Source organism: Anser cygnoides, chromosome 4 (assembly GCF_040182565.1).
Source record: "Anser cygnoides isolate HZ-2024a breed goose chromosome 4, Taihu_goose_T2T_genome, whole genome shotgun sequence".
Taxonomy (NCBI): Eukaryota; Metazoa; Chordata; class Aves; order Anseriformes; family Anatidae; genus Anser; species Anser cygnoides.
In genome coordinates this window covers 73,427,407-73,453,861 of record NC_089876.1, presented here as the reverse complement: position 1 = coordinate 73,453,861, position 26,455 = coordinate 73,427,407, and the positions used below count along the sequence as shown (strand labels likewise).

At 48.2% G+C, this 26,455-nt stretch overlaps 2 protein-coding genes and 1 long non-coding RNA gene across 4 annotated transcripts; 2 read left to right on the top strand and 1 right to left on the bottom strand.

The window, feature by feature from the left end:
- Window positions 1–2,798: 2,798 nt before the first annotated feature.
- LOC106048119 (uncharacterized) lies at window positions 2,799–21,283 on the top strand. Its single transcript, XR_010831282.1, has 6 exons — window positions 2,799–3,048; window positions 3,836–7,715; window positions 8,548–8,681; window positions 9,496–9,595; window positions 19,102–19,193; window positions 19,454–21,283. It is a non-coding gene; the product is annotated as an uncharacterized lncRNA (long non-coding RNA).
- LOC125183082 (secretory immunoglobulin A-binding protein EsiB-like) lies at window positions 14,639–18,367 on the bottom strand. 2 transcript variants are annotated; one of them, XM_066996410.1, is made up of 5 exons: window positions 18,082–18,367; window positions 16,795–16,936; window positions 16,628–16,673; window positions 16,203–16,289; window positions 14,639–15,847 (listed from the first exon to the last, which is right to left on the bottom strand). In XM_066996410.1, the coding sequence occupies exons 1-5, from the start codon at window positions 18,202–18,204 to the stop codon at window positions 15,751–15,753; spliced, it is 495 nt and encodes a 164-aa protein (XP_066852511.1). In that variant the 5' UTR covers window positions 18,205–18,367; the 3' UTR covers window positions 14,639–15,750. The 2 variants fall into 2 exon arrangements, with proteins under 2 accessions (XP_066852511.1, XP_047922385.2); XM_048066428.2 differs by lacking the exon at window positions 18,082–18,367 and having other exon boundaries at window positions 16,795–17,913.
- A 2,451-nt stretch (window positions 21,284–23,734) lies between the features above and the next one.
- On the top strand, window positions 23,735–25,986 carry H2AZ1 (H2A.Z variant histone 1). The gene is made up of 5 exons (XM_048066429.2): window positions 23,735–23,928; window positions 24,282–24,359; window positions 24,745–24,858; window positions 25,314–25,443; window positions 25,572–25,986. Exons 1-5 carry the CDS (start codon window positions 23,926–23,928, stop codon window positions 25,631–25,633), a joined length of 387 nt encoding a protein of 128 aa, XP_047922386.1. The 5' UTR covers window positions 23,735–23,925; the 3' UTR covers window positions 25,634–25,986.
- Window positions 25,987–26,455: the final 469 nt, after the last annotated feature.

Here is a 26,455-nt window from a genome sequence, read left to right as displayed (position 1 = left end):
TCACCGGGGCACGACTGGGGATGTGTCCGTCTCTGGCCCCTGACTGTCCTGGTGGCTTCTCTTCATATCGGCTTCATGCTTGGCACCATGGGTTTGGCAAACACTTGTTTGCATCACAGGCTGTTAATGAAATGGGTTTAAAAGAAGCAAACAATTGAAGCAGTGGTTTTGATTTAGTTTCCATGAGATCTGTTGGAAGAAGTGAATGTACAACTTGCTAAATACACAAACTATGAAATGCATAAACTGTAACAGAGGACTAAATCATTCCTATCCCCAAAATACCTCTTAACAAGTTACTTTATGGAGGAAAGCAGTGCTTTCTATACAGCACAACTTGCAGCAAACTCGCATCTTTTAGATCAGATTACCAATAGACCAGAAACATCGGTGTAACTATACCACCATCCTCCATTTCTGTTTCTATCAAAGCAGAGAGAAATTTGGCATTCTGATTGCAAGTGCCCTTTATGCCAGCCCTCATCATGGTGCATCCAGCAGTGGTGGGTAGGCAACAGCTTCTGAAGTCCCTGTTGGTTTACTTTTCCCTGAGAACAAACGTATCCATCCCCAGTACATTAAAACCCTATTGATGTAACAGAAAAAAAAAATAAAATTAAAGGAGAAACAAAAAATGTAAAGTGAAGCGAAGGGCTCCCAGACAGGAAGGCTATTGCAGCAGCTACAGCCCCTGAGCCGCGAAGTGCCATGGCCAGCTAACAGATGGAGATGTTCACAAGCAGCTAAACCAGATCTTGTGAAATGTGTAGGTCTCGCTTAGCCCTGCAGGCAATTGGAGATAAGACCTCTGCTTTCAGCGTGGTGTTTCCTTCCAAAAATACAGAACAGTAGATGCTGTTGTAGCTGTAGCTCCCTGTGACTGATGGGACAGCTTGCTGCCAGCCCACGTTATGAGCACCCTGGGTCGTGAAGCTCCTGCTGGCTCCTTGTTCCCTCTGGAAATAATTCCCTTTTTCAGTAGGAAAGGTAGCTAATGGTGGTGCTGCTGGTCCTGGTGCTGGTGACAACCCAGCCAGCAGCCTACCACCAGGGAGACGCCAGAAATATCTAACCCTAGAGAGAAAGCTCTGGAGAAAGGTGCACCTTGTTTCCATTTGGCGTGGTTTAAATCTCAGGCAATGCCATCTTTCCACCTAACAAAGCCCTCCAGGCCTTTTCGGCCTCAAGATCCTCCACATTCCCCTTTGATAGGAGAAACCAGGGGTGAGTTTCCATCAGGGAGCTGGCAGGATCAGCCCAGCTCTTTGCCCTGCCGTGCTCCCCCATGGGTTGCTTGAGGGTTTCCCTGCTTCTTCAGTTCAAGTTTCCTCTGTTTGGCATCCTAAGTGTTGAGCACACCAGTTCATACCATTATAACCTTGTGACTGCCCTTAAGGTTATAGGCTTTTTAGAAGGGGAAGAGCTTCACGGGAGCTGGCTGCACTGTCTCAAGGTAAGTATTAAGCTCATGCTTTCTAAATACACAGATTTTGGTTTGGTAGCTAAAAGAAAAAAAAGATAAAGATAAAGATAAAGATAAAGAAAAAGAAAAAGAAAAAGAAAAAGAAAAAGAAAAAGAAAAAGAAAAAGAAAAAGAAAAAGAAAAAGAAAAAGAAAAAGAAAAAGAAAAAAAAAAGTAAAAAAGAAAAAGAAAAAGAAAAGCCCTTCCTTATCCCTTCTTATGGATATTTTTTTCTTCTACATTTATTATTTTCTTCTGGATATTATTAGAGTCTGCTGCTGGAAACTCTTAAGAGACTGTTCTAACTTTCACCCTACTAAATAGCAATTAAAATGAAATCAAAGGATTTGATATTTTATTTTTTTTCCTAACTGGTGAAAAACTAACGCTATGTTCTTACTGAGAGTCTGACACCTTGAAGAGCATCATTTCCAGCTGGAAGACCGCTCCTCTGCCCATGCACTGTGGCTTGCCTTCCACCAGCTCTTCCAAGGGTGTTGGAGGAGTTTGTATGCCCCTGTGGGGACAGTGCCCTTCCTTCTGCCTGTAACCCTTCCCAAAATCTGCCCATTGGGTCAAAAAAAAGGGGCAGGAGACGCTCCAGGGACCCTCAACCCAGGAATGTATACATTCAGGCTAATGTTATTCTATAGAAATGGGATAGGGCAGGAACAAGTATTGTGAAAGTCCTTGCATGGTTACTTGTGACCTGCAATGGCTTGATTTACTAAGACAAAGATCAAATATTTCAATATAATTAATTGTAATTAGCACTCAGTGGTTTTAGGAGTTCATTTCCAGCCCCAGTGATCAATCAGCAGTCACCGGGACTCAGCGGGGCTGCCACAAGATGTCCTTTGAAGCCTTTCCAAGAGACAGCTTCAACCCCCTTGCACAGACCATACAGTAATTGCCTTCTCTTTTCAGTGCGGGAGATATGCTTTGCTTGAAGGAGCTCCTCTGCCATGCTTTTTTGTGGGATATTTAATGGAAAAACGCTCCGCAGCACTTTTTGGGAGGAAGCCTACAGGTGCTGTCTTTCACGGTGAAATTTTTGGAGGGTGGCTGAGAATTTTTTCTTCCTTTTTTCACATCCCTCTTTGAGTTGCATGCTGACACAGGTGAACTGCAAATCTCACTGCCAACAGCTGAAAATACTTGGTGGTTTGTGCTTCCAGCAGCTCAGAAAGGAGCTCCATTTGGTGGCAGCAAACAATTTGGCTTCATGAGGTGGTGGAGGTCCAGAGAAGTAGCCCAGTACTTCATCCCCAAAGCCTTGCCTGTGGTTGACCCAGGGAGCCTGGCCAAAGGTAAGTTGGTTGGACTACAAGGGGGACCCAAGCAAGAAAGTTCTGTGTGGCTGACAGAGAAGTATCTACTAGGAATGGTTAAAGTAGAATGAGACTCTTTTAAAGCCCTCTGATTGTAGGCAACAGTGAGTCAATTGGTCTGTGAGACAGTTATGTCTCTGATCTCTTCTTTTTTTTTCCAGTTCTCCATAGGAGCTTGAAGCATTTCTGTGGAGTCTACATCGGCTCGGAAGCCATGCAAGATCTGTAGTATGCACCAAATCCGAGACAACTTCTGTGAGTATACTTGCAGGGAAATGTGTGTAAAAGGCTCTTTGGGCGCTAACCAAAATTGTATTATTTTTCTGTAAAACCTATATTGCTTTTTCATACACAAAGCCTAGTGTTTGGAAAACTCATCTTCCCTAAATTGCTTTCTGTGAAAGCAGGTATCATACAGTGTTTTATACAGCGCTGGGCAAAATATATTTTTAAGGATCAGGTCACTATGGTAACCACTTCTTATCTCAGAATCAAAAAGCAGTTATGATTGTAATTAAAAAAAAATGTATGCTGTCTACCAAGAATTACTCTGAATTATAATTCATTTTCTGTCACATATTGGAGATATTTTTATTGCTCCCAAAGGCATCAATTTTTATTATAATTCAGCAATGCAACTCTTCATACAGATAGACTATACCCTGCTTCGAGTAGACTGCCAGAAATCATGGTCAAAGACTTCAGCCTCAGAAATATTTCAGCAAAACACCAGGAACACTTTGTGCCCTTACGAAGGGGAAACTGTGAGATAAATACAGCCTCTTTGAAAGCTCATGCTTCGTTGCGAGTGGCCGCATGTCCCAAGACCAGTGATGATGAGTTACAGACATGAAAACTATGAACTAAGAGCTCCCGCCTAGTTATTGATGTCTGCTGTTGCTGGCAGCTGGTGGAGAATTTCCTTCAGCTTGCTCAGAAGAGTTCTCCTTTAAAAAAAAAAGGGGGGGAGGGGGAAATAGATGGAAAAAAAAAATGATGAGAAAAAAAAATAGAAAAGCCTTTCTCTGCTTTTCTTCCTCAGGCATTTGTGCCCTTCACTTCTGTTCCCAGCACCAGGGCCACGTGTGGAAGACTTGGTGAAATCGCTGCGGCTGCCTTTAAGAGCCATAAAGTAAGTAACACAAGCATCGTGCTCCAAATGGTCCCGAAGGAGCTGCTTGGGAGTTCAAAAGTGCGTCTTGAATTCGACAGGAGCAAAACTGGGCTCATGAGTAGGTGACCTGCTCCAGCTGGCTCTCACAGGGCTCAGCCCCACGCTGCTTTGTGGAGGAGAAAATTACATTTTTTATTAGATTATTTTAACCATTTTCAAATAGCACCAGGGTGGCCCCATGGCTTCCTCCCCAGTTTGGGTCTGCTCATGGCTGGAAAGCCAAGAGATTGTTAGCAGGATCTCTGGCACTCACCCCAGTATTTCATTTTTTTGGACTACAACCTATTCATCCTTCAGCTAATATGCTACAGAGCAAATATCTGCTACATTTTATGTAAGCAGTAATAGAATTGTTTGCCTAAATTGTTTTCTTTTTTTCACCCTTTCCAAGAGGGAGGCAGAACAAATGTTTATCTTCCCCAGACCTGTAGCTTTAAACACTTTTTTTTTTTTGGTCTCATTTCTCCATGATACAGTCAAGCGTCCCCACAGATGACCAAGCACTTTCCCTTAGAAATGGATTTACTGCTTGGTGTCTGCAATTCTTCTAGAAGCGCACCCTGGAAAGCCTTTTTAGTGCCAAAAATGTGGGATTTACTCATCCCGGTGTGGGGAAGTAGGCTCCCATGATGGGGCAGCCTCCCAGTTAGGAGTAATCAGTCAGGTTAATGAGCCAGGAACTAATCCTTTGTATTCTTTTGGAGCTGCTCCTGCACCCCAAATGATGTGAGGTGAATGGGAGGTTTTAATGAATTAAGGCCCCCCTTTCTCCTTCCTCCATCTTTTCATCCTCCTTTTTCCACCCCTCCTCCTCCTCACCAGGCCCTTGCTTCATGGAGAGAGCAGAGGAGTTTAAACCCCCCCCTAAATCCCTGATGCCCTAAATTCCTCCCAGAGCTGGCAATGGCAGGGAAAGGTTTGGGTGTGGTGATGGGATAGGGTGGGGTGGGGAGGACCTGCACAGGTGGGAAATGAGGGTGGCAGGGTACAAGGAGCCGTGGCTGCAGGGTGGTGGTGATGCTTGCTCTGTGCTTTATCTTCATGGGTTTTGTGTATTTATTTTTTCTCTGTTAAAATAGCTCACTTCCACCAGAGCAGAAAGTGGTTGTTTGTATTTCCCTGTATTGCAGCAGTACTTCTGAGAAATCTTGGGTGTTTTTTCCCTCCAGCAGGTAAGATGAAACCATACGCTTCATCTAGGCAGGATTAACCCACTCTCATCCGCTCCAGAAGGTCTGTCTGCGTAAAAGGAGTGATGTGCTTTCCTTTTAGTAACCCAGAAGAGCACAAAGACCCCCTCACCAACACCATGGCTTCCTCAGGTGGACACTGAGAGAAGAGAAATGCTTCACAGTGGCTATAATGTAGTTGAATGGCAAATGACTTCATTAAGCCAGCAGTGATAATTAGTTTAATCAGCTGAAGTGTGGCTCAGCGCAGAACACTTCAGAGGTGCGTGGCATGGCAGGGCTGCTGCTGCTGGGCGGGAAATCATCCTCGGCCCGATGCGTCTTCAGGCAGGGGGCCGAGCAGGGGGTCTTCCTGCTCCTCCCGTCATCTTTGCAATTAATTTCCTGCTTTAATTAATTCCCTGATGCCACTCGGTGAGGCCAGGCTGAGCTTCTGGGAAGAAATCGCAGCTTAGCTGTGAGTCAAGCTACAGGAAAATGTCCCGTTCACCCCAAAACCCCAATGACTTCTCTGCCTGAAATCCCACCGTGCTGTGAGCCCACCCCAGGCACCTGGTGTCCCCGAGCCCCACCAGGGAACAGCATGGGTCTGTGGTTGTCTTTCTCTTGAAGGGGAAAAAAATACAGAATAACAAACACTGTTCTTCTCTTACTTCTTTTGGGACCAGACCCAAAGGAAATATGCTGCTTTGGGAGCGGCTGAGGCAGATGCCCTTCTTCGGCATGAAAACTAAAGGGGTCCCCTCGCGTTGATGTTCAGATCTCTATGAAAACTGCTTCAGTACCAGACGTCACAACCACATTAATGTATCAATGCAAGTGTTTCGACCTCTTGTACCTATCCTGTTTGTCTTTTTTTTTTAAAAAAAATTATTTTTATTTCACTTCTTGTTTGTAAAGGGTGGAGTGTGTGTACAATACTCATAACTCTCAAGGGCATTTAGATTTGCAGGTTTGCAGAACCTCCCTAGCACCTGAGTCTGTCTTGCTGGGATCTGGCTGTTGTAACTTGCCTTGGGTTTTGTACCTGTGATGGTTTTAATGGCCATCATCGCCTTCTAGTCTAGTAGTGCTTGTGGAGGTTGGTCTCCAGCACCACCATGGGAGGCTGGCATCCTCTGCTGCCCTTTTGTCTTTCTAGATCCGTGACGGCAATCGCTTGCTGTTGTAGCACTACCCCTAATACACAATTTTATAGAATGAAAGGGGCTTGTCTGTGTCGAGGATAAGGATCCTATTTTCATCTTTCATTGTAGGGAGCCTGCTGTGAAATGCTCCTTACCATGAAGACCGTGCATTGTGGTCCCAGACAGTGGAGATCTCAACTCCTCCCTTCATGAACCGCTTGGTGAGCAGTAGAGATGAGATGTGCTGCAGATGAGGGCAGAAAGGTGCCCCAGCACCACAGCTTCAAAACAGGACGGCTGGCCAGGCTGCTTTCATAAAGCAAAAGGTGGCTCTCAAGCGAGTGTAACTGCCATTGCTCTTGAGCAAACTCACCTGACAATGCCTGTGCCATCTCACGCCAAAGAGCCCACCATTTTGGGCGGCCTGCTCCTTCTTGGAGCCACCGCAGTAGGTGACCCACAGCAAATTCTCCTGCTCAGAGGGAGGACACTCCGAGGCAGCTGCACCAAGCCCACATGGTGTCACACAGGCTGGACGGAGCCCAGGGACCTCCCTTTTACCCACCAACCCCTCTCTTTCAGCAGGAACCTTGTGCAGTACCGTGGCTCCAGCCATCCTCACGCTAAGCCCCGAGGAGTGCTTGTGACTGATAATTATTCAAGATTAGAGGCTACAGCAATCAGAGTGATGCTGAGCTTACAAGAGCCTACTTCAGCTTGAAGTACAGTAACGTGCCTAGTGCTGGAGAGCAGAAACCAGCGTGAAGCGCCCAGCCTCGCTTCGCAACATGAGGAGCAAATCCTGCTGCTGGAGCTGGCTACTGCGATAATCAGGCCATCCATCTGTTTTCTCAGCCTTGAATTCATTTCCTTATCCTCTGGAGAGGGTAGGACATGATCGTCTTTGCCCATGAGACCTCAGAAAGAAAATGACCTCACGGAAATGGGAGGGATTCACTTACAAGACAGAAGTAGCGTGTTGCTAAGGTAGGACTAGAGCTCCCTCCAACCCATCTGTTCTCCTCCAGCAAACAAAACTAATAAAAAACCCTCCTGGAGTTCCAGATCCACAGCTCTCATCCTCTACCTATGGCTCTGAAGCTAAGTATATATCCTTGAGAGCCTCTGTGTGCAGGAGGGCCTGCCCTGCAGCCTGCTGGTGGAGTAGCTCAGAAGGCCAGGGTGTCACACTGCTCGTACTTCTCACAACAACCTCCTGTCATGCCACTGCTTTGTGGAGCAAGCTGGTTAATGGAGTCAGGGGAGAGGAACCAGGCCGAAAGAGGTGGTCAGGAGATCCAGGCAATGAAGTGTTGTATCAGCAAAGTCTTTCAAACAGGAGCCCTCGTGGATGAGAATGGAGGTGTGGAAGAACTGGATGCAAATGCCTTCAGCAGATGTTGTGTGTGAGCAGATTACTCGCTCTGAGAGGTAAGCACCTGGAAGAAACAGCCTTTCATGGTTCTCTGGACAAGTTCAATTTTCCAGCCCTGTAAATCCACCCTGTGAATAAAAATGAGGCAGAAATCCTGTGAGGTCATGAGCTTCGTGGTAGAGGTGGCCAAGGAAAAGCAATGCTTACACAAAGCAGGGACAGCCCAGTCCCACCTCCCTGCTGCTCCCACCATGTGCTGTGACATGGGATCCTAGGTTGATAGGTTTCATCTTTTCTTCTTTTCTTTATTTTAACCCTGCCCTTCCTTCAGAGGATCACAAATGTGGAAGAAGAAGGTTTTCTAGTGCTCAGGACAAAACTGTTGAAAAATAACAGTTGCATTGCTGACCACAAAGGCTTCCTGTGTAATGGAAACCTCCACTCCAGAAACCCATTGGGCACCTTCTTTGCAATAAAAGAACAAACCCACCCATCACCAGAGCCATGGTGCACCTAGGTGATGGAGCTGTGATATAGAAAGAGGGATGCATGCATGTCTTGAAAATAGTTTCAGGAAGCTTCTCTCTGCTGGGCTCCCCCCAACTCATAAGAAGGGAAATGTGTGTGCCTTCTTTTTTCCCCTCTAAGATGTGAGCTGTATGACAGCTGTGGCTGCTGTTTTGTGAACAGGCTGCGGGCATGCCACCTGAGAACAGCTGGAGGTGCTCTGCAGACCAAAGATCCCAAGTCAGTTGCTCGTCCTGCTTTATAAAATAATTTAATACAAAGTAGTTCAGGCAGGGACTCAAGTGCTTTGCTGAATTGGGGCTTCAGGGCAAAACGTGCTGGATTTTTTTCTTGTGATAAAATTCCTCTTATCTTAAGCAGGTATTTATCAGAGGTTGGGCAAAACCGCTGACATTTTGCTTGGAAGTCTTTCACAAAGATCTCATTGGTGATAACCTGGACACCAGCATGCGGGCATTTGGGGAAAAAAAGAGCATAAACCAGCGCTGTGTTGGGTGAGTTAAATGGGAGAGGGAGAAATCATCCAGTTTAGCTATTTTTAGGCAGACAACTGTGCAGATGTGAGACACAAATAGAGGAGAGCCGGGTGAGAGCCAGCTACGGTGGAGACCTTGATGGCCAGCTATTCATTTCAGAGGAAAATTGGCAGTGAAAGGGATCTGGTCAGCATTAAGCTCCGGCAGCACTTGCTCTAATCCTGTTGAGCTGACTTCTTGCTGCCACTCAATTAAATGGCTGCTTTACGGGGAGCAGCAGATATACCAGGTGGAGGCTGCTGTCCCACTTTTGGGTTTTCTTTTGAACACCAAGATTGGTTTTCAATAGCACCCAGGCACTAACCTTTTGCTAAATAACAACTTAATTCTGGACCCATCTTGGGTCTTCAGAAGATCTTATGGCAATCAGCTTCTCAGTTAAACTCCACGCAGTGCAGAGGGAAAAAAAAAAAATATATATATATATATATATATGCTTCCAGATTGGCAGCCTGATTATTTCATTGCATGCTCCTCACTTCAACAAGAGTCACCGACTGACTGCTTCAGGCAGTAGGTAGATTACCTTTTAAATACAGGCAATGAAGTTGCAACTGTATATGTCTCTACCTACTTTTGGAGGAGACTTGGATGGTGTATTTGTATGTTAATGCCTCTCATTAACCCAGTATCAAAAGGCAAACATAGTAAAGTCATGGAAGAAAAGTGGTAGTTCAACCACTTTTTCCCCAAGTTTCTGTTTTCCTGTGCCTGGATTTTTCTCAGGGTCTCAACCCATTGTGTTCTCCATCTCACAGTGCTCTTTCAACAGGATTAAAAGAAACTTGAGAAGTATGAGAAATGTGGTTGTTCCCATCTTTACACCACTAAGATACAACGTTGACTCTACAGAACTTAAAAGCAATGTTTTGGTAAGTCACGTCTATGGTTGGTGGTGTAAATGGGGCTGGAAAGGCAGGGCTGGAAGGTGGGTCAGCAGCTAGATGTGAGTGCCTGGGCATCGGTCACAGCTATTCTGGATCTCATGTTTGTCTCTGTCTTTAAAATAAATTAAATATCTCTTTATTGTGGCTGGCAAGCAGCCAAGGATGGCTCAGCTGTGATGCTCCCTAGGATGAGCTGTGTGTGGATGGTTTTGTTCAATAACCCCTAAGCAGAGGAAGAAAAAATTGCCAAAGCCTGGAAAAATGGGACTTGTTATCTGTAAGACCCCTGAGCTAAAACATTGTCTTCCCTCAGCAGCATTATCCAGGCTCAGCAGAGGAGACTCATTGCTTTAAAGCAGGATCTCCTCAGCCCTAGGCTCCACGAGGGAGGACGGGATGGCCTCTTGTCGGCAGTGACGGGTTACTTTTTGCCACGGGATTATTTTATTGGGAGGCTCAATCCTCAGCAGGTGCCGTGCAACATGACGGCGTGTGTGTCCGGGAGGTAATAACGCTGTGCTGATGTTCTACCACGCCGCCAGCCCCGGTGCGGTGAGGTGTTACGAACAGCATTCATCTTCCTTTCTATCACTGACAACGCGCCCTCGTGCCGGGAGCCGTCTCACCCGAGCGGTGATGGATAGGCAGCGGGGAGCGGTGTGCTTCCCAAGGCCACAGTGATTTATATCACTGCGTTGTGCTTCTGTTTCGGTAGCGTGGGGTCTCGCACCAGAAAGTGGAGGCTCTGGCTATGGGATGGGGCACGGCCTTGTTTTGCTGCTGTCTTGTTGCATGTCTTGTAGGGTCTTGCATTTTCATTGCTACTTCTGCCTCTTTTCTTTGTTAGACTTAAGAAAGATAAATGATAAGAAGCATCATGGTTTTCTGAAAGAAATTTCAATCATATTCCATGAAATGCTGCTATAGTTTCCCCCAAATCTACTACTAACCTTCGCGACAGAGTCCCGTTTGGATGGACCTGTAAAGATGGACCTGTAAAACATTTCCCATGTTGGAAGTTTCCCATTGAAACACTTCCCATGTTTCCTTCATACTGCACAAGTTGCATCTCCTTGGTTCTCTGCTGGCCAGTGAAAACCGTGGGGCTTCAGCTAGATTTCAGTAGAGGGAAAGGAGCAGGATTAGATGCATTCGGGTAATGACTTGTATATGCATTAAATATTTTCCTGATTATGGTTTTGGATAATTGGGGAAAATTTCAAAGTAATTAGAAGCCACTAAAGGGACATGATGTTGTTTCATGTAGTAAGCTCTGATTAACTGAAGTGTGGAAAATTTCCGCTGAAGAAAACAGCCGAAAACTTAGGGTATGTCTTTCATACTGAGTGGGCCATTACAGCACTCACTGCGTTGTAGCTTACACACCCAGAGGTCATCTGTAAGAAAACCCCAATGCTGGAGGCCCTACTGTCACCCTTGGCAAGTCACTGCTAGGGCTGCAATTCACCCCCAGTCCTCCATGTCTGGTTTTTGTCTTAGTCCTGCTGCCAGCAGCTTGATTTTTGTCAGTCACCTGAGGCTTGTAGAAGTCTTCCCTTGGGTTTGTGCATTGCCCTGACTCCTTCAGGAAGACGCCAGCTGGTGCCCTGGGTCTCCATTCACACATTGGTTAAATATGTTAATAAAAATGTTGGCATCATGAGACCACCAGTCTACCAACAGAGCCAACGGTGGGATAATATATAATTGCAGAACAATTACATGGCATCTGTGATTACGCAGATGTCTGTGTGTTAGTAGTTGTGATAATAAAAAAAAAAAAAAAAGGAAAAGAAAGCTGGCCTGGCTCTTCAATGCCCATAAAACGGGAGAGGTTTCTGCCTGGAAGTGGTGGGATTGCTGTCCCTGGAGGTATTTAGGAGATGTGCGGATGTGGCACGTAGGGATGTGGTTTAGTGGTGGGCTGGGTGATCTTAAGGGTCTTTTCCAACCTGATTCTACGGGTCTAGGTGTCAGCACTGTCCCCAGAGCCACAGCCTCACTCCCCGAATGTTGGAGGTGAAATCCAAATGACCCAAAACCGAATTTATCCCCAAGCTGTGCTGGCAGTATGAACCGCTGTGCTGCTGATCACCACGTGTCTTTTTAGCTGTGCCTGTTCCTAAGGCTTCCAGCTGCGGTCATCCATTTCCCCTGTCACTGTGCCCAAAGCAAACCCACGAAATCTCCCAGAGAGAGTCTGGACCCAGGCCATCCCGAAAGCACTGGGGTTTTCCCTGAAAACCCTGAAGACCAAACTGAAATAGGTAGCTCTGTAAGGTGCTTTTTCTGCCTGCACTTAAGAGATTTCCCAAAAAGATTTTGGCTTTGAATGCTCAGGAGCATGCATTTACACACGGAAGAGCTGTAATGTTCATAGAGCAAGCTATCACGGATGGCCTTTGGGAATACCCCAGGGGTGACTGAGTTTTCCATTAATTTCCATCATTTATTTTACTGTCCAGTGACAAAGTCCAACAGCAACGTAAAGGTGTTTCGGCTCTCTGTGTTGCACGTTAGGCTGTAGGTGAAGGAACTGACCATCTTAAGGGATACCTGGAAACTTGCTGTAACGGGGGGGGATGCAGATGAAAACCTCATTCAGAGGCATCTTGATAGCATCAGGGAAACTGAAACAATCAGAAATTACTTGGATTTTATTTATTATTATTTGGATTTTATTGCCTGGGCATCTCCTGTGCTGTGGTTCCTTGTGAGCCACGGGCATCCCCTGCACTAAAAGTCCTAAATCCTGTTTTAAAGCAGCTGCCAGAAAGTGCTCTATGCAGAACACCAACAAAGCATAAACACAGTGTTCACTTTGTGTCTGTCTCACGTTAAGCATTTCTTAAATACTAAAGGTACAATATTGTATTTTTTTTCCCCCTTTTTAATCCACTGGGGAAGGGATGTGGCTTATCACATGTAATAATCTGCAAGCTGAATATAGAGCTGTCAGGTGCAGGACATGGAGGTGGCAGCCCTTTAAAGTGCTGTAATGGTTATGTTGGATACCTGCATCAAAAAGCATTCATTTTAGCCTCAGAAAGTCAAATCCACCTCGTCTTCCCTCTCTGGGGGGCCTCCTTAATTCAAAGCATTGATATGCAGCAGTGGGATATGTAGCAAAAGGGTTTTCCTGACATTGTCTGTGCTGTAGGTAAAATTACCTCCCCTCTGTGACCTGAATCAGCGCAGTGCAATACCCAGCGGTGTGAAGCCGTGTTTCTAAGAGGGTTTTTGCAGGCTCCGTGCCCTCCGTAAAATGCTGATCCTGTGGGATCCTCGCGGGATGCTCTGCGCAGACCAGCTTGGGTTTGCATCTCCTGCCAGCCCAACCCTGCAGCATCCCAGCCCCTCTCAGCACCTGGTGGAGGTCCTGGGGGAAAATTACATAAGAAGGAAAGCCCCGATGACAGCACCCATTGCCTCACACATCTCGTGGTCCGTAGCCCTGCTCTGTGCCCTTGGCGAGGCACGGTGGCTTCTGCTCGGCTTTGTGTCAGTGCGTTCCTGCTGCTTTTTGCCTCTGGTTTCAACAGAGCCTGCCTGGTGGGTGGGTGGGTGTGAGATTTATGTTGCAAGGAAATTCAGGGAAGCTTGAGAGTTTCTTTTTTTTTTGTTTCTTTTTTTTTTTTCCCTTCAAAGCTTTTGAAAGTCCACTGGGGACCCCTAATGTTTGCCTGCCGCAGAAGCACACGCCTCTGAGCTGAAGCTGCAAGAGCCTCTTTGGGCATCCCTGGGTTTGGTTGTTTTGGTCGTTCAAAGGAAGAGCCCCGGAATGCTTTGGGGTGCAGAAATCTTCGTGCTGCCCATGTAATGTATGGGAGTCCCTTGTGCCCTGAGCCATGACAGCAGGAACGTATAACATGTCCAGCAGAAGGAAAATAGTGTGTGCTTTGCTCCATGGCAAGACATCATCCGTTCAAGCGAGCAATCGTTAAAGGGAAAAATACATTCATAAAGTGGGTGGTATGGCAACAGGACTTATGGTCCTTGTCAAAGGCAGTGGGAGGAATAACCCTATCAGTGTTTGTTTTTTTTTAAGGCCACTCCACAGCCCCAAGATCAGCTTTATTCTGAGCTCTCTGAGTCCCACCTCATCCAAAAATGCTGCTGTCATCTTTCCCAGACCAGAAGCATCGTTGTTATCTCCCACCCTCAATGTTACAGAGGAACCAAACCTATCCGAAGCTTTACACAGAACAACACTATGCTTGCAACGGGAATAAATTGCCCTTCTCTCTTTCAAGCCTCCAGCCCCAAAGCCAAGTAAATCAGCAAAACCTGGACTTTAAGTGGCTTCTAACGTACTGAAAGTCAATTAGAGTGATTAAAATGGAGCTGCTAACCACAGGTCTTCATCACCGATGCCGTGCTGAACATCTATTCTGTGTGGTTTGCAAGTAAAAGCGCATGGAGAGGAAAGGATTTTTTTTTTTAAAGCAGCCAAATTGCCTCTAATTAGCAACACAACTGTAGTCAAAACATAATGTGAGGATAATAAATTGATATTTGCATAATGGAGACACTACCAAAATGTACTTCAAATAAGCTGAATTGGATTATAATTAGAGCTGTGTTTTGGGAAAGAAAATCCTCCTAATTGCCTCCGTACCGACAGCATCAAGGAAGAGAGGGCTGCAGGCATAGGGCATGGCCCCGAAACAGCACGGCAGGGCTGGGGGCCTGCGGGAGTGGCTCCAAAAGGCAAGGCAGGCTGCCTCTTTTCCTTTTTTCCTTTATTTTTCCGATGTTGGGAAACATTCCCAAAGCAGCTGCTGATGCTGGGAAAACCCCACGAAGCTCCTGGCTTATTTTCTACAGCCAAAACAGCACAGCTGAGCTGATGGGTGCAAGGCATCGCGTGCCTCAGCAAATGAGGATGAGTTTAGGAGCCTGAGACTGGGCGGGTAGCAGCGGCAAAACCTCCTCCTCCTTCAACACTGTGCTTCGTGTGGTTGTGCTGAAAGAAAACCTGGGGGAAAGCGTGTGGGGAAAACAAGCTGGGTGGGAGAAACGTGCGTCTCTGGGGAGGCAGTGCAGGGATAACAGCGCAAGTGCTATTTCTGTGCCTCGCGTGAAGCCTGTGGACGAGGGGAAGCATTGGTGCTGCACCAAGTTGCCATAGCCTTCTTCCAGCTTTAGTCAATCAGCAGTTACTTGTTTCTGTTGGTATGTATGCAAGTTGGCGCTTATTTCCCAACCATTACCAAATTAAATAAATAAATAAATAAATAAAAAGAGGCCAGCTGGAAAGCACTGGGTGACAGGACGATAAGCCACCAGGGGGTTGTATGGGGCCACGGGTACCAGCAAGGCAGAGATCGTGCACCTACACGGGAGTCCCCAGGGAGCTGTTATTGCCAGTAAGGCACCCTGGGGCTCTGCGTAGTGAGCGAGCTTTCCATCAAATGCAATTGCTCCCACTGTGGTTCGAATGAAGGCAGTTTCCATTAAATTTAATTACGTTCCCCCCAAGCTGGTGCGGTAATGGCGAGCTTGTTAAGGAGAGGCAGCTATGCAGTGAGGGCGTTATTTATATTTTCTATTAAGCCATGGTTATTTCTATTACAAATGACGTCACGCATGTGTGTCATGCTGATTTATGATGACAAAGATAAGCTGTGATCATTCATTGCAGCACATAACCAGCACATGAAATACACGCGGCACAACTGCACCTACAAGCTAAGGTCAACATCTGGATCTAGCTTAATACAGCAGACGAGTTGGTACAAGACGTGATTACCAGCTGGCAATTAATTATTGGTAAAGGAGAGGTGGATCGCTCCCTCTCTATAACATGAGCAGTTCTTGTTCAGCAGTGTGTGTAGGTCCATTGTCGAGACAACCCTGAAGACTGTTCACCTCCCTCCCACCCTTCCAGAGATGTTCAGACAGAAAGCACTGATGAAACCAGATTCAGCCCCGATCCCACTGGAAGAGATGTCTGTAACTTTTTTTCTTCCTCCATCTTCGAGAAGTCACTGCCATAGACCTGATCATGGTGGTCCAGTGCAAAACAAATGTAGTCTCCTATTAAGGTTTCAGATACCTAAAGGTAAGACACAGCACGGACAAAGCAAGGCCGCCAGATGCAGAAGAAGGCAAAGCCAGAAGAGCATTGGCGCAGGCATTCAGGGCAGGTTTTGGCTCTTGAGGATGTTCTCCAAAAGCTCCTGAGCTTCTTGGAGCCCATGGGCTGCAGCCACACCGAGGAGTTTCTCCACTTCCCTGAAGGACATGAAATCTTCATAAAGAAAAACTAGAGAAAGGTACGGTTCGCTCCTATCTGAATTTTATTTACCCAGATTTTTATTAGAGGACCATGATTACTCGATCTGAAAGAATCTGTGGTCAACTCTCTAATATTCAGAAAACGATCTGGTTTTCTTTTTGCTTTTCCCTGTGGTCTGGGCATGCGTATTTGGGGTTTGGTGATTTTCCCAGCCTAATTAAACTGAAGTAGAAATGATTTGGAGCTCTTGAAATACATACACCTTATAAAACCGAATAAACGAGTCTGCCTGTCTCGGGAGGAATTGGGCCCTCATCTGCAATGGAAAGGGGCAGGAGCAGCTGGGGTTACCCTTCCTCCAGCGCCGCCGTCATGTTTCGGAGAGCTCCCAGCGCCAGGTTGAAGGAGGAGTGAGGGTGGCCCTGTCCTGCTGCCTGCCTGAAGGGAGGAGAGGGGGCAAGGAAGGCATAAAGGAAAATACAAAAGAAAAACCTAATTCGACTATTTCCCCCATGCACCTGCAGTCTCGATCTCAAGATATTTTTTGGCCTCCCACTGGCTTAAAATAAACATGAGAGGACGGGGAAGGCAGAGCGAAGTGTCTTGACCCCAAGCGAGACTCAGGGAGGGCCGGGCACGCACCAGCGCCGTGGGATGGTGCAGCGCATCTCTCCCCGCAAAAGTATCACCAGTTCTTTTTCCTCCTCCCACACCCCGACAGACTTTCCCAGAAAAGAGCCATGCACCGTGTCAGGAGTTATTTTTTTGCACCTCACCTGAACCAGCGCATGGCCAGGGCCTCGCTTTTTTCCACTTCAGCTCCTGAGATGGAAACAAAGCAGCAGAGTCATGGTGAGGATGTAAAAGACGGTGCCCAAAGCCCGGGGTGCAGAGCCACGTTTGTGTTCCCTGTACACAAACGTCCTCTGACAGGGAAGGTTACCTTGCAAATACCTCTGCCCCACGATGTGCTGGGCATGGGGGTACCCCAGGCGAGCGTACGCCTGCGCCACGTGGAAATGGAAGTCCTGGTAGCACAGCGCGATGTACAGCAGCAGCAGGCCGGCCGCAGCCACAGCCAACAGCTGCAAAAGAGGAGGTGCGAGGAGAGAGAGGAGCTGACGACCAGCTAGAGCAAACACTTCATCCAAGCTGTAAAGCCTCCCGAAGCTATTCCCCAAAGAGGAATGGGCGGAGAGCCTCACGGACCCACAGAAAATCAAAGTAACCTTTGATGCAGAGCCGCTTCCAGCACCCATTAAAGCCAACAGGAAAGGCTCCGCTGGCTCCAGATGGGTCCCAAGTCAATATCACTTCATTTTCCAGCAACCCTCTTGAAGTAAAAAAAATAAAAAATAAAAATCATAAGCTCGGCACGAGACACTGGTCTTTGAAACTAACATCAGAGGCAAGAGCTCTTCAAACTTCTGGTGCAAGCCTGCACCGAAAGACGCCACAACGATGCTGGTCACTGCTCATACCTCATCCTTGAGTTAAAATGCTGCAAATCACAGTAAGACTGAGCTTCGGGATCCTACATCAACATCCAGGCCAGGAACTGAAGCAAGCCCGTGTCCTGGCCCCCACCTGCACAGCCAGGACAAGTCTAGTTTTTTCTTTGTGTATCATTTATTGCTACGGGCACTTGCAAATAACAACTGGTTCTGGCCATCGCTAAGTGGGATTAGTGGGTGATGAGACTGAAAGGAGCCCTGCTGGCTAGTTAAGCTAAGTAGTTAAAATAGGTGAGCTATAATTACACACAAATGCCCCAGCATTTGATTTTCCGGCTGATGAGCTTAAGGACGTAATGACGGAAAAAAAACAGCTATGGCTGGAAATACGGCAAGACTTGCCCCTTGCTGGAGACACAGCTGCTGTAAAGGGTCCAGCCCCAGCAAAGCTGAGCAAAGATCTCCAGGAAAGGAAAAAAAAAGCATTTCTGGCAAAGAGCAGGGGCTGCTGAGTAAGGTTTCGCCCAGCGGCTGTGCACGACCCGGCAATGTCACTTCGCAGTTTGGCCACCTAATTTTTAGGCTGCGAGAGATGGTGGTGGGGGTGCTTTCCTTCCCTGGTGACTCCCTCTGAAAGCCCCCAAGCTCTGCTCATACTGCAAAATCTTTTGCAAGCCCTTCATCGTGCTCCCTGTGCCCGTGAACACACAGCCCTGGGGACTTTGCAGAGGCTGCGCTGCCAAATTCAACGCTGCCACCCCAAGCCCCACGCTTACCTCCCAGGTGCTCCACGCCACGCTGGGGGGCTCCCCCCCTCGCGGGGAAGGATTTTCCTGACGGGTGCCAGCGCTGCCCCTTCCCACCCATCGCCGCCGCGCCGGGGGCTTGGTGTCCCCCATGGCTCCCAGCCGCTGGAGCTCTGAGGGCTGCCCGCCCCCCGTCTTCCCTCGCCGCAGGTCCCCCTGGTCACCTTCTCCCAGCTTTGCTGCTGATTTATGGTGGTAGCAGCCCAGCTGCTTGGCTGAGATAAGAGGGATGCATAGGCGTCCCCCAGGGCATCACAGAAAAGAGGACCAACCTCTGCCAACACCCTTTAAAACTGCTACCACTTAACTCCGTGCTGGATGCTTCTCCACCTTCAGACTGCGCCAGGGCAGGTAAACAGTTAAATTTGACAAAGTTGAGGAAGAAATTAAAAATAAAAGTGTTTTCTTCTCCTGCTTTTCCCACGAGAAGGCAAGTGCTTCGCGAGCAGTGATGACGCCGCTCAGTGCCACAAATGTTCAGCAGCTTGTTATCTCAGTTGCTTGGGCTCCGCAGGCTCCTGTCGGGCTTTGAATGAGCGAGATAAGATGCGGGCCCACCCCCAGGTGAGAAAATCAGAAAGGGTGCAATGAGGTATAACCAGGGAATTATCAGAACGCACAACCCCCCGCCCTGCCCCAAAGTTTGATGGGATGGCATTATTATTATTTTTTTAAGCTGGAAGAGGGCTTACATGCTAAAGGCAGTCATTTTATAGCTGCGTAATTGTGCCTTTATTCATCTGCAGTAACTCCACCTAGTGAATTTCAGACGGTAAATCATGTTTTGCCTTCACAGCTGAGCAAACGTCTGTTTTTAACACCAGGTGCTGCCTCCTGCATGTTGCCTTTTCTGCTCTGGATCCCTAGCCAAGGACCTTCACTGAGTGGCAAGGCAGATGAGATGCATCTCATGCAAAGGGCTGACCTTGCCTGGTTGCCTAAGAGTAAAAAATTACAAGTTTTTTTTTTTTTTTCTTTCCAATTTTACAGCAAGGGGAGTGCCATGCAGTGGTTTTGAAGGCAGTGATGACTCAGCCTAAAACCCTTACTGAAGAGGAAACCCTTCATTCTTCTGCACTGAGGTCAGGTTCTCATTTCTGGTGTTGTGCTGCCATCATGGGGCCAATCTCATTTGCTTGGTCACAGCCACATTACAGTCTGAGGTCCATCTTCATGCTCCTCATCCTCTTGATCAAAACGCAAAGCATTTTCACGGTATATAAAGCGAATGGGACATGAACAGTCGTACCGTAGGGTCAACTGCTTCTAAAGCAAACCCTGAGGAGAAGGACCTAGGCTGCAGTGTCCTTATGCTCATTTACCTTTTTTTTTTTTTTTTTAGCTACAATTATTGGAATTTAAAGACAAAAAAAAAAAAAAACTCATGGAGTCATTCTACTTGGAAATGAACCAATCTGTAGCTGCAGATCCCAAATTTTGGCAAAAGTAAGCGCCTGAGCTACTGTTACCATTGCTCATAAAGGATTATCTGCAGTAGATGCATCCTGACACCTGACCTAGCTCAATGAAATTATACTTTTCTCTGTACAGTCAGGTCCTGGTGCTTGCAGTTCTTCATTGCAGGTGATGGCAGTGATACTTGGGTAAGTGTTATTACTTGCACATTAATTAATTGCACGTTATCAGTGAGGGGCATGCTGCTTGTGCTATAAGCCAGATGTGGCAGTGGTTCTCATGCCTGCAGTGAGCTTGAGCTGCTTCTCTGCAAAAATCAGCCTTCAGCACAAGGAAAAAGTAAATCGGGTTGTCAATGCAGCAGCCAGTGATGGCTGTAGTAGCTGCCTCCTACCAGCACAGAAGAGTTGGATCACTTCTCTCTGCCATGGCTTTGGCAAGGAAAGGACAAGGGGCAGGTGGCGTTTCTATTTCCCCTTTCATCTACAGCAAACAAGTTCTGAAGAACGACTTCCATCTCGTACAAATGAGCATTTTGATTGAAAACCTGGAGCCAGCCACGTTCAGGAAAACACAATTTTCCTCACGTTTCTTTTTCACTTGAAGGCTTTTGCTAATCATGTGGTTTCTCTTTTCCTCCTTGCTGTGTCAGTGTGGTTAGGGCTGGAAGCACTTAAATGCTCCATTTCAGTTGAAAGGTGGAGATTGAGTGCTGGAAGAAGACTGGGTGGCTGTGACTGGAAGGAGTTAATAGGACAACATCACTGTTCGGGACAGCTGGTGCCTAGACTGAGTCCCAGAGAGACAAGAAAGGAAAGAAGAATAATGGATTGCACTGAAACCCGTATGTGAACACTGTGTTCATCCCTTCTCGTTTGTTTTCTTGAAGTTTGCTGTGCTTTGTCCCGAATGAAGAAACATATAATTGTTGAAAGAATGGTAGATGAAGGCTACGAAACCAAAATAGGCCATGCCCTTAGCACATTGCCAGTTCAAACCAAACACATTGACCTCGCCACCTCAGACAGAGAGTCCAGGCGCTGCCTAGGAGTGTCAGTGGCGGATCAGCCTCAAGGAGTTTTTCCAATTCACTTTGTTAGGAAAAGAAATGGGTATAACCAAATCGATATAACTGGTACGAGTCTGTTTAATCAAAGTGTCCCCTAGGCACCGGTAACATGGGGCAGATTGGATTCACCCTACTTGTTCGCCAACTTGAATGTGGTTGAGTGCGTACTCACATATGGCTTTACAGCACAATATAAAACAGTGTGAATACTCCTTATCTCAGTTACCCTGCTGGATGGAGCTCAAATGGAGGTAGCAAGGGGGACCGAGGTGTGCAGCAGCAAGGCCTTCCTTGCAGGGCAATGGGCAGGAGGTGGGCAAGGACTCGTAGCTGGCATAGTCTCTGACAGGCTCTGGTTTCATTTTGCCTAACTCTCTACAGCCTCCCTTCACAGCTGGCTAAACAAGAATGAGATAAAAATCTATTCAGACCTGTCATTATGGCGTTATTAATAGCAGACAGAAGAGTGTACAATAAGCAAGACCATAGGTATAAGGGGAGCTTGAGTCTCTCTGATAATCAGCATGCACACATTGTCTGCAGCTCTATTACGGAGATATGTGAAGCTGTTTCCAGATACCAGATTAACAAACGTATCTGTTAAACCCAACAATTGCCCCCATTCATCATCACGCACAGCACCACAGTGCTAGCAGAGAGCAGGTGATCCTCCTGAACCCAGGCACGGCAGCCAGCAGGGAGACCTGACGGAGACCGCCCTTTAAGGTGCAGCTGTGGGCACCTGTACTGCTTCTTCGTCCATTTTAAATGGCAAATAATTTTGCCCAGAGGTCATAGACTTGTGATGTATCCAGACAACACCACATTCATGGCCTGGTGGTTAGTGAGGGGTGGGAAGGGGTCCCTGCTTTACAGGATGTGTCCATGCTTCAGGGGTGAGTGAAAATGAGTGTTAGCCCCCAAGGTAATCAGATTAAGTAGCAGACAGAGCAGAAAGGAAAGCGGCACTGCATCCCCAGTCTCCAAAGAGGTGCCAAAAAACAGAGGGGAAAGCAATTACATTTTGCAAGAAATCATCAGTCCCCAGGACAGGCCTAGGCGAAGCACTGGTAAGTCACATCTTCCCCCGAGCATCGCCCAGGTGTGGGGGTCAACTCTTACACAGTGACAAACTGGGGAACTACTTTTTGGGGCATAGCCTTCCCTGTGAAGTCCATAGGGAGCTTCAGCCTCTCACGCAGCGTGCCCCTGGAGTTCATCCAATTTCCCTAAAAGTACCTTACAGGCTCCTGTCCTTTATTGCGTTGGACATGCTACACAACAGAATAAAGAAATGCTTCCCTTGTGACCTGGTGTGCTCCAGCTAGATGTTTGAAAACCAGAAATGTCAGAAAATAGATCTGTAAATCCATACGGTAAGCAAAACCTGTGTCTACCCTATACTTTGCAGACAGAGGAAAATTAAACCTGCACATTGTCCAAGCTGATCAGAGGGACCTATCAATGTTAATTGGACCAACAAATGCCAATTTACTGTGCTCTGCCCCATTGAAGCGTATCTTCCCACCGCCACCACAAGGTGGTTATGCTATAAAAGCCATCTGAGTTAGTTTTAATTTCTCTCTTCTTAAATATTAGGCAGGGAGTTGTGGCAAGAGGCTTATTAGCTAGCATGGGGTGATCCGAGACTAGTTTCACATACTGTGGCATGTCTCTAACCCTATATATACTGCATTCAATACATACACACCTTTGCATTGGCTTAGTAGCTACATGCCCTGGTCTGTGGTGTGTGCTGAACGGGGCTGTGCTTGCTGGAAGCCCACTGAGCAAAGCAGCACCTCAGGTGTTACGCTGCTTTGCCCACATAGTCCAGGCTGTAAGGGACCCGGGTGGCTGAAAGCACACGGCCGCAGCGAGCTGCTGGGGAAGCGCATGAGAGGCCTGTGTCAGGGATCATCTCCAGCTGGTAGGAGACGGACTCCTTCGTCTGCTTTCTAGCACTTCCCTGTACAGAAAACAGGGAGAAAATCAGCTTTCTCCTCCTACGTCTCTGTTGCCAGAGGGTCGTGTGACAGGAACTTGGCTTCTGTTGCCCCTAAGGGAAAGGGCGAATCAAGCCTTGCTAGAGGCACTTCGGACAGGTCCCGTTTTTTAAAACAGCAGGTGGAACGAGACTTTGACTTCCACAGGTTTCTGTAAAATCTTTATTTTTTTATTTTTTAAACTCAAAAACCCACAACTCTTCTTTCTTGCTGAGGGGAAAGCACAGGCAACTAATGCTTCAAATAGAGGCACCAGACAGTTACATAAAATGCCAGCCTCCTGCAGGTAGGAGTGTCTGATCCCAGCTTGGCCCTGCCTCTCTGTGCTTGTGGAGGTGGGTTTTTACCCCAAAGCCGCATCAGCACGTTGAAAGTAGACAAGTTGTGTCGGGAAGAGTAGCCCTACCATAACTTTATGCGTTTTGAGTATCTCCTGTTAAATGTCTGTCTGCCAGAGTACTCCTCGTGCTTGGGACCTTCGATACTGAGGCAGAGGACATGCGTATCATCTCCTACTGAGGTGACTGAAGTGTTTTGTGACTAGGTTGGTAACGTGCGTGGCTCGTGGTTAGGCTGGTAATACTGAGCTACTGGGTTGGCAGGCTGAGCCGCTCTTCCCTCCCAGAGCTGCCCAGTTCATGAGGTTTTACTGGGATTTCCCCCTGGATACGCGCAGGGGACCTGTGAGGTGTACGGTGTCGCGGAACACAGCACAGTGTGCGGTTATTGACTTGGCGCTGAGGGAGGCAGATGAACTGGGGACCCCTCCGAGCGAGCTCTGAGGTGAAATGGCTTGGCTGCTTTTTTGTGAAGCAGGGATGACGGCGCCGTGCTGGAGGCGGCACCTGAGACAAGACACGGGGCTAAGGGTCCTTGTGAGGGGGACGCGGCCACGGGCGTGATGTTAATTAACTGTTACGCAGTTAATAGACAAAGGGGCGCGACGCTGAAGCGATGTCCCCGGGGCCCCCCCCCGTAAGAAAAGGCGGGCGCCTGTCCCTTTAAGCGGGGGCGGGGCCTCTCCCGCAGCGCCGCAGAGGGCCGCAGAGCGCCGCCGGCCCCGCCCCGCGCCGCCATTGGCTGTCGCTGGGGGAATCGCCCCGCCCCCGCGCGCTGCGATTGGCCGGCGGCGAGGCCGGGGTTCCCGGATGCGGGCGGCCGGGCGGTTATAAAGGGCCGGGGGAAGGCGGGAGCGGGCGCAGTTTGAATCGCGGCGGGCAGGGGCAGGTCGGTGCTGTGGGCCGGGCTCGGTGCGTGCGGGACGCTCTCCTCATCCTCTTCCTCCTCCGACGGCACCCGCGCGGCGCCGCGCTCCGCTTCGCGATGGTGAGGAGACGGGGAGGTTGGGGGGCGGGGAGAGGGGCGTACGTGCGGCAGCGCCGCCGGCCCATGGCGGGGGCCGAGGGGGGGCGGCCGTTGGCGGGAGAGGAGGGCAAGGCTGGCGGCGTGCGCCGCGGGCCGTTACCTGCCGGTAGGCGGCGGCGGGGGGGGGGGGGAAGGGGGAGCCGCATGCGCAGTGGTGGCACCGGGGAGAGGGAGGGGCGGCCGCGCATGCGCCCTGGGGCCGCTGGATGTGGCGGGCAGCGCGCAGGCGCAGGGTGGAGGGGAGGGGGGGAGGAGGGGAGCGCATGCGCGGCGCAGCGCTGCGGCCTCCCTGACGCGTCCGCTGTCCTCGGCAGGCTGGTGGCAAGGCCGGGAAGGACTCCGGGAAGACCAAGACCAAAGCGGTGTCCCGCTCGCAGCGCGCCGGGCTGCAGGTGAGCCGAGGTGGGGTGGGTACGGCGAAGTGGGGCTGGCCTTGCATCTGCCCCCCCCCCGTACCGTTTTGAGTCCTGCTGACAGCCTTCGGACTGCCTGGAGTGGTGTAAGGAGCTGTCCCCCTCTGTGCTTTTAAGGCATGTCTGTGCTGGGGTAACAGCATGGCCTTGCTGCCGACGTGGAGTTGAGAATCTAGCTAGGGACGCTATGCAAAGCACTGAGATTGCGTTATGTACAGCAAGGCATCTCTGGTGTTACAGCTCAGCTCGCTTCGGTTGTGCATGTTCTACTAGGGATCTGTTGCCCAGCATCTGTTTCAGGGTGGTTTATTTCTTTCGTTATCTCTGCAGTCACAGCCTGTTCATGCTTCTGTTACTTTTCTAGTTCCCTGTAGGCCGCATTCACAGGCATCTGAAGTCTAGGACTACCAGCCATGGGCGTGTGGGAGCCACAGCTGCTGTGTATAGCGCTGCGATCCTGGAGTACTTGACAGCTGAGGTAAAACGTCTGCCAGGGGTGCACGCAAGCTGTTCGGGTCCAAAATGGCACAATGACCAGAACCTCCTGTCTCTTGAAAATCTGGACTGGGGTGTGAACTCTTCACTCACTTTGAGCCAGTTTTAGCCGTGTGCTTCCTCAGGAAGTTGCAAAGCACGCGTGGAATTTCTTGCTTTGTGTTTTATGAGGTTCAAATAGCTGTGATTTACAGCCAGGATGGAAGCGTGAAGTACTTGATAAAATGTGTAGCTGCAGCACTTCACGTCTGCTGTAAAATATTTTTTTCCTGGGGAAAACTAAAGCCACACCTTGAAAGGAGGAACCCTTAAAGATGCATTGTGTGCTGTCTTGGTGGCAGTAACAGTGCATCTGATGTAGAGAGTAAAATTGGTAATGCCATGCAGTTGGTCTCACTTGATTTGTGTAACTCATCTGAAAAACATTCTTGTCTCAAGGTTCTTGAGCTGGCAGGAAATGCATCCAAAGACTTGAAGGTGAAACGCATCACTCCCCGTCACTTGCAGCTCGCGATCAGAGGAGATGAAGAGTTGGACTCTCTCATTAAGGCAACGATTGCTGGCGGTGGTACGTAAACTGCTCGCGAACTGCTTGTGGCGAGGCCTCTAACAGATGTAGAGGTGGCTTTTCTTGAAGTGCGAAAACTAGCAAAATAGTTGAGAAATAACGTTATCTTATTTGTTGCTCTCCTGTAGGTGTAATACCGCATATCCACAAATCTCTCATTGGGAAGAAAGGACAACAGAAAACTGTCTAAAGGCTACGAGGATCCCTTGTTATCTCAGGACTCTAAGTACTTATTGTCCAGTGTTGGTGATTCCAGTGGACTGTATCTGTGAAACACAACTTTGCCTTTTTGTAACTTTAAGAAGCTGAAGCTCACCTGAGCTTTCTAACAAACCAAATTTCTGCATTGAAGTCTTAACCGTATTTAAGTGTTACCATGGCTTCAGAGAAGCTATTGTATTTGCAGTGGGTTTTGATTGAGCTGACTGTTTTTAGATTGGTTTGACTAAGTAAATGGAATTTGACTAAGTAAATGTTTTGGTTTTGTACAGACTTTTCATCCACTAGAGTGGAAATATTCAATAAATGTTATATGAATACTGACCGTCTCTTGTCCACTAACTGAAAAATGGTTGGGCTCTGCAATGCTGCTCTTGGAGAGCACGTGGCCCCGCAGCCTGTGAGCTGTACCTGAGGTGTGGGAAACGCTCTCCTTGTGAAGTACCACACTTAGTAAATGTCACCGGTAGAAACGGTGTGCATGTTCTGGCAAGAGCTGTTTTAACTTTGCATACCCCAGTCGTGTATCTCAGTGTGAGTTCCCTTCAGCGAGGCAGCTGTAAGGCTTCTGCTGCTGGAGGATGGTTTTGCTTGATGGCAGCCCTCACAGAGGGAGGGGTCTATCACGAAGTGGGGAGAAAGGTGAGCCGAAGGGATGGATGTTGGTAAGTAGGTGGTGTCAGCCACTTTTCTATGGGAGACCCTAACCTTTTTTGCCACTTTTTGTAAAAGACTGTGAAGACATCCATGAAAAGGCACGTACTGCAGCAGTGTCTGCTGGCTCTTGATACAC